The 13459-nt window shown below is 39.1% G+C and overlaps 1 protein-coding gene across 1 annotated transcript in view; it reads right to left on the reverse strand.

Annotated features, from left to right (window-relative positions):
- Window positions 1-13459, reverse strand: part of NOL4 (nucleolar protein 4) — a 186617-nt gene that overhangs the window by 138504 nt on the left and 34654 nt on the right. Inside the window, exons 2-4 of the mRNA XM_059474206.1 lie at window positions 13038-13187; window positions 2508-2619; window positions 1884-1996 (exon numbers count right to left, since the gene is read on the reverse strand). Of these exons, the coding sequence (XP_059330189.1) occupies window positions 1884-1996; window positions 2508-2619; window positions 13038-13187 (375 nt within the window). The remainder of the gene's footprint in view (window positions 1-1883; window positions 1997-2507; window positions 2620-13037; window positions 13188-13459) is intronic.

The following is a 13459-nucleotide window of genomic DNA, read 5'->3' on the forward strand; positions in this document are numbered from 1 at the left end:
GCTAGCTAGCAGTGGGATCCAAGTTTACTCCTGTCTCAATTCCACACAAGAATACCTATATGATTGATTAAATCTTTCCTACAAACCCAAGCCTGTTTTTTAAGTGCATGAAATAGTTTGAACCAGATGTCTTGCTCCTTTGTACTACAATATTTTCCCTGTCATTTTGTTCTCAGGGCCAACAAATGTACAGCCTGGGGAAAAAGGAAAACCTTGGCAAAACCATTATTTGAGAAAAGACATAAGGATTATTTTGAGAACTTTCCTTGTGCCCACTCTGTTCTGAAAAGTTATTATTACTAAAACATACAAAAATTACTTTCATAAATCCAAAACTTTCCTTGTGCCCACTCTACCCTAAAAAAATTATTATTAATAAAACATATAGGAAATTACTTTCATAAATCCACTGCTGCAGGCATTTCATATACAGTAACAACAGAGCTACAAAACCAAGCTGGGCAGGGAAATACCCAGCAAAGTTAAGTCCTGCTGCCTCCTAATCATTGCCACTGGCTTGTCTAGATGAAAAACTGGTTCAACAAAAATTTCAGTCATCAGACCAGAAAGACTACACCAAAATATTCAGGCTACAGAAGATCTGTGGCATGGGGTCCTGATCCAGCATGAGTCCTTGACCCTGTTGTGGAGGTAGTAATTCACAAAGGGAAAAGGTGTAGAAATCAAGGAGTCCTTTAATTCCTAAGGCTACTGCAGAATAAAACCTCTTCTCTCCTGCTAGTTGAAACTCTACTTCGAAACCCCTCAAATCATCAGGAGACTCAATAGAAGGAAAAGATGACCAGGCTGTATTATGCATTAAGAAATTTGTGTTTGGGATCTCTCCCTACACCCTCTGCAATTAAAAACAAGGGTTGAACTGAAACAAGGATCCTGATATTTCTAGAAAAGTGGTGAAATCCCCATTCCAGGGAGTGTTGGATTAATGAAATCTCCAGCAATAGCCCATACCTACTTATTGGGAAAACAAATCTGGCTGACTGCACAAGTCAGAAGTCAGTCAGAGTCTTGACACAATCCAACAGTCAAGGTTGTTTTTGAAGGCTTTCTTTATTAAAAAATATCTTGTAGCTGAACAGGAAGACATAGAATGCAGAACTGGGGTTTTTTTGCTGGCTTCTATTTGGCAGTTTAAATGGCAAATGAACAAACTTGTAGCAAAATGAGGTTACCGCAAATAATTTGGTATGGGCCTGTGAATTGATGGAGCACTTCTTAAGATCTGGGAAAACTCTGAATAAATCAGAGAAAGGAAATAACCTTTGAGAAGAAATAAATACAATCCAATCCCAATTCTTCATAAAGAAGCTTGATTCTCAGTCTACTTCTCCTCCTTCTTTTTTTCTGCCTTTTTATTCAAAATTTCAAAAGCAACTCCTACTCTTATTATTAAGTTTTTTGCCTTAAAATTTTCAACTGATGTTGCCAGGACTTTCATCACTGTCAGTGCCATGTGTTGCATCATGTTTGCTAGCCTTGAGAACACCATGGCAGTCATTTCAGCTGCTGATGGTATTGGTTTCTAAAAGTAGACAGTGGAAGTCACTGCTGGGCACAGAAGTAAGTCTTGAGTGAACATGCTGCCCACATCACCCTTTCCACTGGTCCAGTGAAAGAGCACCTTCAGGCAATTCAAAGTACACTCACTACCCCCAGTCACAGAAGGGCCATAAGTCATATTTTCTCTCAGTCTGATTGCTTGAAAACAACCCTGCCTTGGCTTCACATTGACTGTTTTAGCAACAAAATTATAAAGATAGGATCAACAATCATCTTCCCTTCAGTTTCCTAGCCACCTGAAAGACAAGTACAAAACAACACAGCAGAACAGAAAACCAGCCTTAAAAGATTTCAGGTTTTACCTCATCTTGCTGTGAATTTAGTAGCTGCAGCTTCATGTGTTTCATATAAGCCATAGTAATGGGCATGTTGTAATCAATCATACTGGTCACCAAAGTTGGAGGTTTTCCATTATCTGGAAAAAAAATATTATTGTGCAATATATGTTAATTGTGGAGGCTATGTCAGCCTATTCTGCAGTTAAAGTGAGACTGTTATATTATCTAGCTCTAACTTTTGCATTTGCAATTGCTTGTGGGCTGTACAAATGGAATTCTCCCAAAAAAAGAGGAAAACCAAGATCAAACCCTAAAAACTGATGAGCTCTTCTACCCTAAATGACTACAGCCCATATACTCTATCTATTCCTTATGCTTAAGCTCCCATACAAACATTTCCATAGCAAAATAAATTATTTCCTCCAGATAAAACCATCTTTCTATTGAGGGTGCAGATGGCATTACACTCCATCCTTAAGTGAAAGCAGAAGATTCACTACCTTCCAGCTTAAGTAAATGAGATGATCTGACTTAGTGAACTGTTACAAGTCTACCAAATTTATATGAACCCTCACTTAAGCTAGGAACCTATAAATGCGTATTAGAAATGAAATTACTTTACATCCCACTATTTGACACTAAAACTACCTTTATGATCCGCTCCATCTGGGTTTAAATGCATTCTTTTCTGGCACTCTGAGCAGCTCATTAGAAATCGTGTCACCGCTTCTCTCGGTAGGAAGGCATAGGTCTCCGAAATCTGAAATTAATAACAAAATATAGGTGTTATTATGTAAGCTGATTGAGCATGATTTAACAGACCTCATCACCATATTTCCAAATAAGGCACATTATCTTTTAATGCCAGGAAGCACAATGAAAGCATGTTCTGCGTACTATGTAGGATTTCAAGAAGCATCTCTCCAATCTGCCTACTTAGTATCTAATGGCTACTAACAGTTGGTACTGAACAAAATCCCACTTATATCAAAAGGGGGGGGTTGTTTTCTGTTTACAGTTCATTTCAAATTCCTTTCAACAAAAAGATTAATATATAACAAAAAAAGTTGAAGAAAGACTTTTTTTTAACAGCCAATACCAAAAAAAGAAAGCACTTGTCTTATGTGATCTATTTCTTTTGCTGCAACAATACATGGACAGATATAGGACTTGATTGATGAGCAGTAAAGAAGGTTGCCTTACTATTTTAACTTTGTACTTGAATGTTTTGTGAAAATTTTTTTCTAAAGCTTGTGGTTTTGTACTTTGGAGTACCTATGTTATTTTTACTAATGGTTAAAGAATTTGTGAACCAGTTGATTTTAGAGACTCTGCTTTACCTGGCAATATTTTGAAACAACAGATTTGAGTTGTTTCTTGGTTTCAACAAAATCATTGTTTCTAACCACATACTCACAAATAGGTACCAGAGGGATTTTTTTCTCTTTTGAGAAGGAGAGGAGGAAGAAGTTGTTACTGGTTTTAAAGATTGCATTCCCCTCACCCCAAAGGATGCATCTGTCTTTACAGACATTTTGCTTGCTGAAAAGGACCCGGAGGCTGGTGCCAAGCTGAAAATGAGCTAACAGCATACTCTCTGATCCCAGACAAACTACATCTCATACTGGCTACTTTAACTGTAGAGCCAACAGATCAAGAAAAATTATTATCCCTCTCTACTCAGTGCTGGTAAGAAAGCAGCTGGAATAATGTGCCCAGGTTTCCCCTCAAAGTTCACATTCTTCTCCACACTTCAAGAAGGCTGCTAAGAAGCAGGAGATGGCTCTGAGCCAGGCCATCATAGCAGCTGGAACCTAAAGGAAACCTTGAAGGAAAGGCTGAGGGAGATAGATTCCTTTCATGTAGGTTATGAGGCCAAGAAAGATCTCATTTTAGTCCACTGCTGCCTGAAAGGGAGTTAAAAATCTGTAGAGAAAAACTCTTCATAGTGTATATCTAGGGACAACAATAGAGGTGTCTTGGGACGTTCAAACCAGACATCAGCAGAGACTGTTACACTCCAGTGCACTGGAGCAGCTTTATGAGTTAGGTGGAGTTTGATGAAAACATCCAAACTTGGGTGTTTTCAAGCTAATAAAAGGCAAATGCATGGCTTTTCTGTGGTTCCTTAGACATGTTGATGTATGTACACTGAACAGTGCAAGTGTTGTAATGAATCTCTAGCCTCTTTTTTCCCAGCTATGGTGACTATGTTGTTATGGAGATAATCCTTAATGGAAGACCAAGGCCCAGCAAGAGAGATTAGGAGAGTGAGTTGTTAATCTGTTTGTACTGCCCTACTGTAAAACCTACAGCAGGATTTGATTTCCTATCAAGCACTGTGCTGAGATGCAAGTCACACTAGGAAGTGAAGAAGAATGGAGATGGTGTGTATGAAAGTGTGGCTACAGAAAGGACAAGATCACGATTTAACTAGAATTAAATGGGATTACATATTGTCCTAATCACCTCTGCCCCTTGAAAGGGAGCTAAGAGGAGGAACGATGGTCAGTTTTAACTTTCTTACACTTTTCCACTTGGCTTGTCTCCTACTTAACCTATGTTGAATTTTACATTTCCTAAAACTCCATGGATCAAATTTATCAGTCACAGTATTTTTGAAAATAGGTGGAGTTTAAATTAGTATTTGTTGATGTGATGTGTGTCATGTCAATACATAGAAATGATGCACAATAAAATGGGAATGCAAAATATACCATCATGTCTATAACATTGGTTTTTAGGCTGTTTATTGTTGTTGTTTTCTTATATAATGAAAATCTCTTTGGTAAGGGAGAAGAGAATTAGTATAAAAGCAAATATTGTTCTGTGATAAAAACTGGCAAAGATTTTTTCTGGGCCTGAAACACCTTTTCTGAAAATTAAGGCACTAAATGAAGCCACTTTTGAATGGGAGGTCCTACTAAAAATATATTTTTAGATTATTTTTTCCTGTTTTTTATACCCACAGAGCAGATGCTTATTTACCTTTCTAAACATGAAAACACTGGTTATACTCATGCTTTACAGAAACTAAAAAAAGAACATAAAGCCAGCTAGAATTCAGTATTGAACAAATTGGAAAGCGCACGTACACAGCAACCTCTCTCTTACAACATTTAACATGCTTAGCACTGTATTGAAATTAATGGAGCTTACCAATGGACTCATTAGTCCCCTGCAATTGATAGGAATGCTCCATTTATTCTAATCAAGCATCTCTGTCAAAATTCCAGTTCTGCTCAAACAAGATGAAATTCCTCCATGGAGAGAAAGTGAGCTAAGGCCCAGATTTGGTAGGTCTGCTCCACTGACTATAAGGGAACTGGGTTTTATAACTAAATTTGTCCATAGAGCAGATGCTCGTGTCTCCAACCTCCCACTGCAACACAGTTTTAAGGATGCCCTTCCCTAAATAACTCCAGATTTCACCAACTTCCTCCCCTGTTTATTTTATAATTTGAATCAATCACTGACATTCCTAGACTTCAGTCTGTATAAATTGGCATAACACAACAGGAATCACATTAAAAGCGATACATAAGGAGCATAGCCCACAACATTCCTTATTCTTGTTGCCTGAATCTATAGAAAAGAAAGCTATCCCCAACTTTCACTGCCAGGAAGCTGATGAATTGTCTCCTCCCAACTGCACAATTTCACACCCCAGCAGTGCAGACCCTTGTTTGCCTTTCATCCCTACATTATAAGATGCAGATAGCCACTTGCTTGCTCTGGCCGAGCTCTGAACCAGCTGTAGCCAAGAAATACTCAACCAAATTAGCACAAGGCTGAACATAAAATCCCATATTTCAGCTCTCAGTAGAGTTTACCAGATTGTGCACAAGATTGGATTGATGTAACTCGTGGAGCTGGCTTGCATGTGAGTGTTTCAGAGAACAACCTGGAGGCCTATGACACCTTCTAAGTAATTACACAAAAATACCTGAGTGGTCTGATTTCATCAGGAAAAATGGTTTCTGTCCTTTACTCTATCCAAAAGAAGGAAGTAATGACTCAGCCCTTGCTGATGCTGTATCCTCTCACTGCCTTCTGTGGCCCAGCTCCTAGCCTTCTTCTCAAGGCTATTAGCTAATAAAACATATAGCCAGACCATCTTTTTCAGTGATGTGTTATAAAAAAACAATATGGGTTTATTGTAAATCCATGCCAAAAAAAAAAAAAAAAAGATTCAAAGATGAACATGCTTCTACATTTTAAGAAAAACTAAAGCCAGAAAAACTAAAGCCAGAAAAAAGAAGTGGGAGATATTGCCTTATTTACATTCATACTCTGACAAATCAGACTGTCATATTTTTGGCATGGCTTACAAGAAACTTCTAATGCACATGCCCATTCCCATCAAAGACCAATGAGTGCTGATTTACCATATTGATAAAATTACTTGGATTGATTTAAAAAAAAATATTATAACTATACATTTCTCAAATATATAAGCTCTAGAAATATCCTTATGGGATTCCTTACTCTTACTTGTGTTTTTATTGCACATAAGTACATCTTCTGCTGCTTGTAGAATGTGTTATCTCATAACTGGATGTGTTCTGTATCATGGAGAAATCAGAAAACCGGCAAATTCTAGCAGGTTTGTGTTTAGGTATTGCATACTAGGTATAGCTATTATAGCTATATGCCTTTTTACATTGTAAAGATATATGAAGAAGAAACAGAACTTCCAGAGCATTAAGCAAAAACCACAAAAATTACACAGGGTTTGTTTTAGCCTCAGAAATTAAAAGATAAGAAGCAAGAATACAGTCCATGTACATCTACATATATTTGGCTTTAACTCTGAATTGAGAGGAAAATGAGTTGACTTCAGTGGTTCCAGAGTCAAAGCTTTTATGATCTTACTTCACCATTAACAAAAACTTTTTGGTATATTTTGACATATATGACTGCATCCAAAGCACCATGCAGCAGTGAAGGCCAGTCTAGGCTTGTTTACTGGATCCCATGAAGAGCACAACTAGCACAGGCAAGTAATCCACTACCTGAGCATGTAATCTGATTTACATTGGAGCTAAGCAATGAATGTCTTAATTGTCTGTGAGAAGCCTATTTCATTCCTACTGCATCACTACAGGCAGGGAAAACAAGCAAAGTTTCCTTTTTGCTCTCCCATACTCAGATGATTTAAGTGCAGGATGTTGTGATGCTGTAGCTTTCAGAGCTAAATTTTTGCTTGGAAAGTTAACAAGTCCCAAACTGAAAGGCAGATTTTAGGACACATATGGCAGAGTAGGAAAGACAAGTGTGAGGAGAGAGAGTGAAATTTTGCAAGTGAACCTATTAACCTCTAAAGAATTAACATGGAGGGTGTATGTGTAGTCTGGAAGATACAATGTGTCAGAATAGAGATTTTGCATGTGCGTTTGTATTTTTTTTAATTAAGGAGGGTAAAGGGGGGAAAGATGATCAAAAGAAGACTCCAGGAGGAGGGAAAGAGAGAAAGATAGGGATAGAGTGAAGATGGTAGTCTATCCTGGACCCACAGCCATCAAACCAGGTGGCAGAAATTGGTTTCTTGATGACAGGAGGGCAAGGCAGCCAAGGGAAGCCCGCTCCTTTCCTCAGCAAGAGGTCAGAATGGAGGGCTGACACAGGAAATCAGATCTAGCACTGCTGGGAGTTTTAGCAAGAGCTCGCTACTCCGCTACACTGTGGGAAATGCTGTTCCCTCATGTGCTAAACTTGCACTTCACAGCTCCCTTCCCTTGTCTCCTCATCTAGCAAAAACTGCTTTCTGTGAGGGAAGCAATGGAAACACCTGCTAGTGGGACAATTGCCAGGACACTGAACACTCACCCCCTGGAAAGAATCAGGAACAAGCTCATAGAGTAAAAGTGCATGGGGCTTGGCTGTTTTGCCATGCACAAAAGAACAGTGTGGATGCAAGAATTTAGGCATGCTAGGGCCCTGCACAAAGCTCAAGTTCTTCCACTTCCCCAAGGACAAGTCTGTCCTGTACAGAAACCAGCCAAGACCCAAAACTACTTTAGCCCTGTTTGATCAGGAACAACATGATGTTATCTCACAGAGCAACCTGTCAAAAAATTATTCCCTGAGGAAAACACACTCAGTGTGATGCTCACAGGAGACTCACAAGCACATTCTTGTTTTGGGAGGGAAAAAGAACCCCCTGTTTCTCAGTCTCAGCAAGGCTTTTCTTAGGCTGACAGGAGAGATGGGAAGCTACTCAAAATCTTGATCCAAAATCAAGAAACATTTATCACTGAAACAGCTGGGTGAGGCAAAAGACCCCAGATATTACCCCACATCTTAAAGGCTCCTGTTAATGCCTCAGATGTTATATATTTATGTACTACCTATCTGATGAAAGCCTTGTCTCAGACTGCTTTCCCTTGACACATTAGTATCTCCCCGTGTTTTACAAGCCTGCTTCTTCCAGCTCATCAGCCCAGTGGCTCTTTTTTCATTTATGGGTTAAGAGTCTTAATAACCAACCCATTTCACCTGCTCAGACATGACAACCCTCACTCACAATTCAAGTTCACTGCTGTAATGTTTCAAGATTTTGCACAGAGACTCACATACTGAACAGAGAGATATTAGATCATCCTTCATAGTTAAAAAAATTCAAGTAGAATATCTACATAGAATTAAAGGTGCTTAAGGTAGCTATGAGACTTATACACAGCTCCAGATGATGCACTTAGTTGTGGGAAAATGTGTCCAGATATAACAAAGAAAGGTAAGGCACCTTCTCAATTGTTTAAACTAATGAAAATCTAATACCCTTTTTAAGGATATCAAAACAAAGTAAGAAAAGTCAAATCTATTCTGAAATATAGGGCTTAATCACTTTGTCTGGCCTGACAGTACCAATAGCTGGGCATGAGAAGTAACACAGATGTTTTAGCTTGCAGCCTCATCACAGACCATTTGCACTTCTTGCAAAGTGTAATAAGGCTATTTTTTCCCCTGGTTTGCACTGAATCACAGAGTTGTCCTGACAGCTTGAGCCTGTTGCATTATGCTGCTACTGTAGCCACAACTTTTCCCAGTTACTCCCACCTCTGATATAACCTTAAACACTTGTATTTAAGTTGTAGACACAGATGAATAGTTTAAATCAAGAAATGTAGTTCTACAAAGGCACAGAAAGCCTGCTATGCACTTGTTGCAGGCCTTTCCCAAATACACCAGATGGATTCTTTTCCTGAACACTTCTCTCCCATGCATCCCCATCCCCAGTTTGATGCCACAGTTCTCCTTTCAGAGTGGGATGTCTATACTAAAATAACTCCCTGAGAACACAGAGTGAAAAGCACTACCCCAAAGCAAAGAGCTCCTCTTAGACACTGAGCTGTGGCAGCACCTGCTAGTGGAGATAGCCCCGTGAGATCCCGATGCTTTCTCCGGACAACATTGCTGGCATCAGCATCTCACCCCACCTCCTGTGAGGCCCAGCAGAGCACCCAGGGGATGCAGGACAATCATGGACCTCTTTGGGCACCACTGCTTCCCCTTGCCCTGAGGAACATGCTCTTTTCACCTTCTGCATCTTCCGAGTCACCTGTGCCCCTGCTGAGCAAGCGACTTGGCAAGGCCTTGTGTCACATATCCTGCCTTTGTCAGGGAATCATCTCCCAGATCAAGATCCTCAATGTTTTCCCTGTTTGTAAACTTCCCTGGGAGCTGGGAAAGTAGCTGAGATTAAAAGCACCACATTATTGTTCCTTCACTCTGGCGTACTTTGGATATGATTTAAAGTTTTTGGTTTCATTTTACATGTATAAGCCACATCTGGGTTATTTGCTGGTATAGATCTACTTAAAGTTATGCTGGCAAGGAACACAGCACATCAACCTTACCTTGTATATGAGTCAGGTACCCAAAATTAACACAAAACCTGCCAGTTAAGTAGGACACTCCTCCTGTTTTGCATATTTTCAAGGTTACTCTCCCACATCGTACACACAGAGTTGATACAATTCCCTTCTGGTCTTTTAGTGTGCAGAGGAGAAGAGAATGAGACCTTATTCTAAACTTAAATATTGAAGGACAGAAGCTTTGCTAATTTATCTAGAGGGTTTGTGCCAAAAATCCTAAAGTTTGAGCTTGGTACATTGCTGCCCCAATTAAAATGGGAAGGCTCTTTCCAGTACTCTGCTCTTTAAGAGGTCTCAAGAACCACATCCTATTTATCTTTCGGCACAGTGCCAGTGTAGGAAGTTCCACACAAATCAATCAGTTGTAAAAATATCATGCAGTTAACATAAACAAGGCAGTGCAGATTCCCTAAATGAGTTTGTCAAGTGTTCTGAACACATTTTTAGAGAGACATTCTGATGTGTTTTAGCACACCAGCACCCAGGGTGACTCTATCAAAAATTAAAAAGACTCTAGCTATACCAAATTTGTAACTCCATGTAAATGCAGACAGTAGTTAATTAAGTCACCTTTGACAATTTCATTACCCTTACAATCATTCTGAAGTGTATTCAGAACTTTGTGTGGAGCAAGTTTTCTATTGAAAATGAGACTCACACACATATAAGCAAATTAATTGCTTAAAATCAATATGTTCCAATTCTCAAGGGCTGTGGCATTAATTTTTCAGAAATACTTAGGTACTGAAAATCCATGACAGTATTTATGAACTTCAGAAGTTCAGGAATTTTGTACCAAACTTGTGGTGTTTTCTTCCCATAATTTCTCTGTTAAAAGGGTTTTTTAGATTATCTGGTGAGAGAACGGAAGCAATGTGACTAGATCATGCCAGGGGTGAATTACAAATAGCAATTGTAGCACAGAGTTTGTGAAGCACATCTCCTATAAAAGTTCTTCACTCAAACCATTTGGTGAATACTTATGCATGACAAATACATGCAGAGATCTCAGGGATGATTCACTTCTGACACGTGAATAAAGAAACAAGACTAAATTAATCTTGTTCCAGATTCACTTAATGAAATTAAACCCTGCCAAAGTACTTCAGTTTGATTTATAAAGCTTTTAAAGTAAAATGTTTTGGGAGACAGTTACCTGAGATATTACCTTATTCCTCCTTACAGTGCCACAGAGGAGGTAGATACTGCGTGGCTTCCTGGAACAGACTGACACTATATCTCTTAATTTACTAAAGGCATTTTCATGGATAGGTCCAGTAAAGGAGCATGCCTTTCCCCAGAAGGTCTGGGGGTTTGATGCCTGTTTACTTAACCTAATACTTATGTCAGAATAGAGAGCAAGAATTGAAATTTGTTTCTTCTGGAGTGTTTTTTCCATTTTTTTAATCTATGGAAGCCTTTCAAAATTATATATGTGAGTCTTGTCACTGGGAAAGGCAACTCAATGTCCTTGATAAATTAATATACAATTAAATGAATGCACAAATATTGCAGACTGACAAAAACTTACATTTTGGCACCCTTAAAGATGCAACAAGCTCATGTCTCAATTGCAATAGAAGTTGACAATAGATGAAACTACTGTGTAGGCTATTGAATCTGCACAAATAGTTCTTCTCACCAAAGACACACTAGTCTTTTATGCTATTCACAATAAACAAATTTCTTATCTGACCTGCAATCATGGGATTCTTACAGTAGTAAATATTATACTTGGCACACATTTGTGGGATGATGACTTGAAGTATTGTATTTACAGTTGGCAGCATTCCTTATAGCTGTATATTAGTCTCAGACATTTGTGACCTATACCTTTGAACAGCCTACTGAGGTAAAACAAAATAGAAAGAGAAAGGTCAATGGAAAATATCACTTTTCTAATGCTTTCTGAAAGAGAAGATGAAGTATCAAAATGGCTGAGGTGCCAGGTGAAAATTAATTTAGAGAGTTTATGTTAGATCACCCTGAAATAACACTCCAAGCCCTACAAAAGCACACCCAGATGAAAGATGTCTTCATATGTCTATCTTAAGGTCAATACCTCTGGGAACAAATTATAAGAAATTTTGCCAAGAGCTTATCCCTCAACAAACCATCTGAAATAGCCTATAAATAAAATATCTGTGAAGGGATTCACAGATATAGAGAAAAGATTGCTATAAGGGTGAAAGAAACAGTAATGGAAAAACAGCTGTTTCTTACAGCCAAAATTGAATCAGAAACCTGGAGCTTCCCCATATTCTGGTGACCTCTGGTAAAAAAAACAGCTCACATAACCCCAGGCTGTTTTTAAGATGAAGACCTGTGTCCAGGGTGATAGGTCACCTCAGGGCCCTGTCCACAGCTCCCTGCAGCCTCATCCCACTGGGACCAGGGGGAGAGGTGCCTTGGATGCCCTGCAGTCTGGTCAGGGGGATGTGATGGGACCTGGCTGGACACCCCTGCCCTGCCACCCTGGGAGAGCCCCTGGTGCTTCAGCAACTGGAAACAGCTGGGCAGGTGCCTCAGGAACAGCCTCTGAGTGTGCCTGGCACTATCAGAGCCCTGCACATGGAAAGTTAGTCACCCAGACCCGGGCAGGACCATGCATTTTAAGCACCTTGGGAAAGTGTAGAAGTCATTAGTTCTCCATAGGACAGCAAAGTCTTATATTTGTGTCACTAATCACAAAAGCCATTTATAGCTATTTTAGGACTATGAGGCAATTAAAAATTTTTAAATATTATTTTCTCTCTACTCAGCCAGTTTATGCAGGAATGGGAAGTGCCCCCTCAACACTTTCATTATTATACCTAGTAGTTTTCCAGTCCTTTGAATTTAGGACATGTACAAGTTTTCATACCATTAAATCATTAAGTATCACTTAGTCTATGGCAATAACCTATAAGGCACCTTCATTTATATGCTGAAACACAGGAATACATTTAGCCAAGTTGTGACAATACCTTCTAAGTCTGCTTTAACACTTCATCCATTTAATAGCAGTTAATTAATACAGAGCTATTAGAAACCATTATAGAAATAGCAAATTCTCTTCTTGTACCAATGAGAGAATGTCTAGTGAAGTCAGCGCATTTGGCCCTTATTACAAAGCAAATGTGATTTCTAAACAATATGTTTTCATGCACTAATGAAAGATCTCTGAAATCAGTTTGAGTGAGGGTGTCAGTACTAATCTAGTTGGGAAAAAAACCCCACAAATCTCATGCCATGCGACCAAACCCAAATAACTCACATTTTTAGAGACTCATGTTCACTTTAAGCTGTTTTTTGTACTTACTGCTTTATAGGTTCTCTTTTGTCCAGCATGTTTTCTGATTTGTTCTCCATTGGGCCCAGTTTCAACATGCATGGAATAGATAATGTCAAAGAAATCTTCTACGACGGCCACCCGCCGTAAAGACAGCTTCTCATCTACACCTACTCCATCCTGAAAAGGGAAAAAAAAAGAACAGAAAAAGTAAGGGAGACAAGATGAATAGACAAATTATGATAATCATGAGACACATTATTGTCCTTTTTTAGAAGGGAGTTAAAGACTCATTAATGTCTGAAGATCACCCACCATGCAAATAACAGACGCAGTATTGTAGGAAAGGTGTGTGATGAGAAGGATCACCCCTGCAAGCAGCCCATTTTGCCAAACCAGGGAATTTGGCTTCTTGATAGGAAGTGATCTTCCACTCCAGTATTTTAAAAAAC

The sequence above is a fragment of the Ammospiza nelsoni genome, chromosome 1 (assembly GCF_027579445.1).
Source record: "Ammospiza nelsoni isolate bAmmNel1 chromosome 1, bAmmNel1.pri, whole genome shotgun sequence".
NCBI classification, from domain to species: Eukaryota; Metazoa; Chordata; class Aves; order Passeriformes; family Passerellidae; genus Ammospiza; species Ammospiza nelsoni.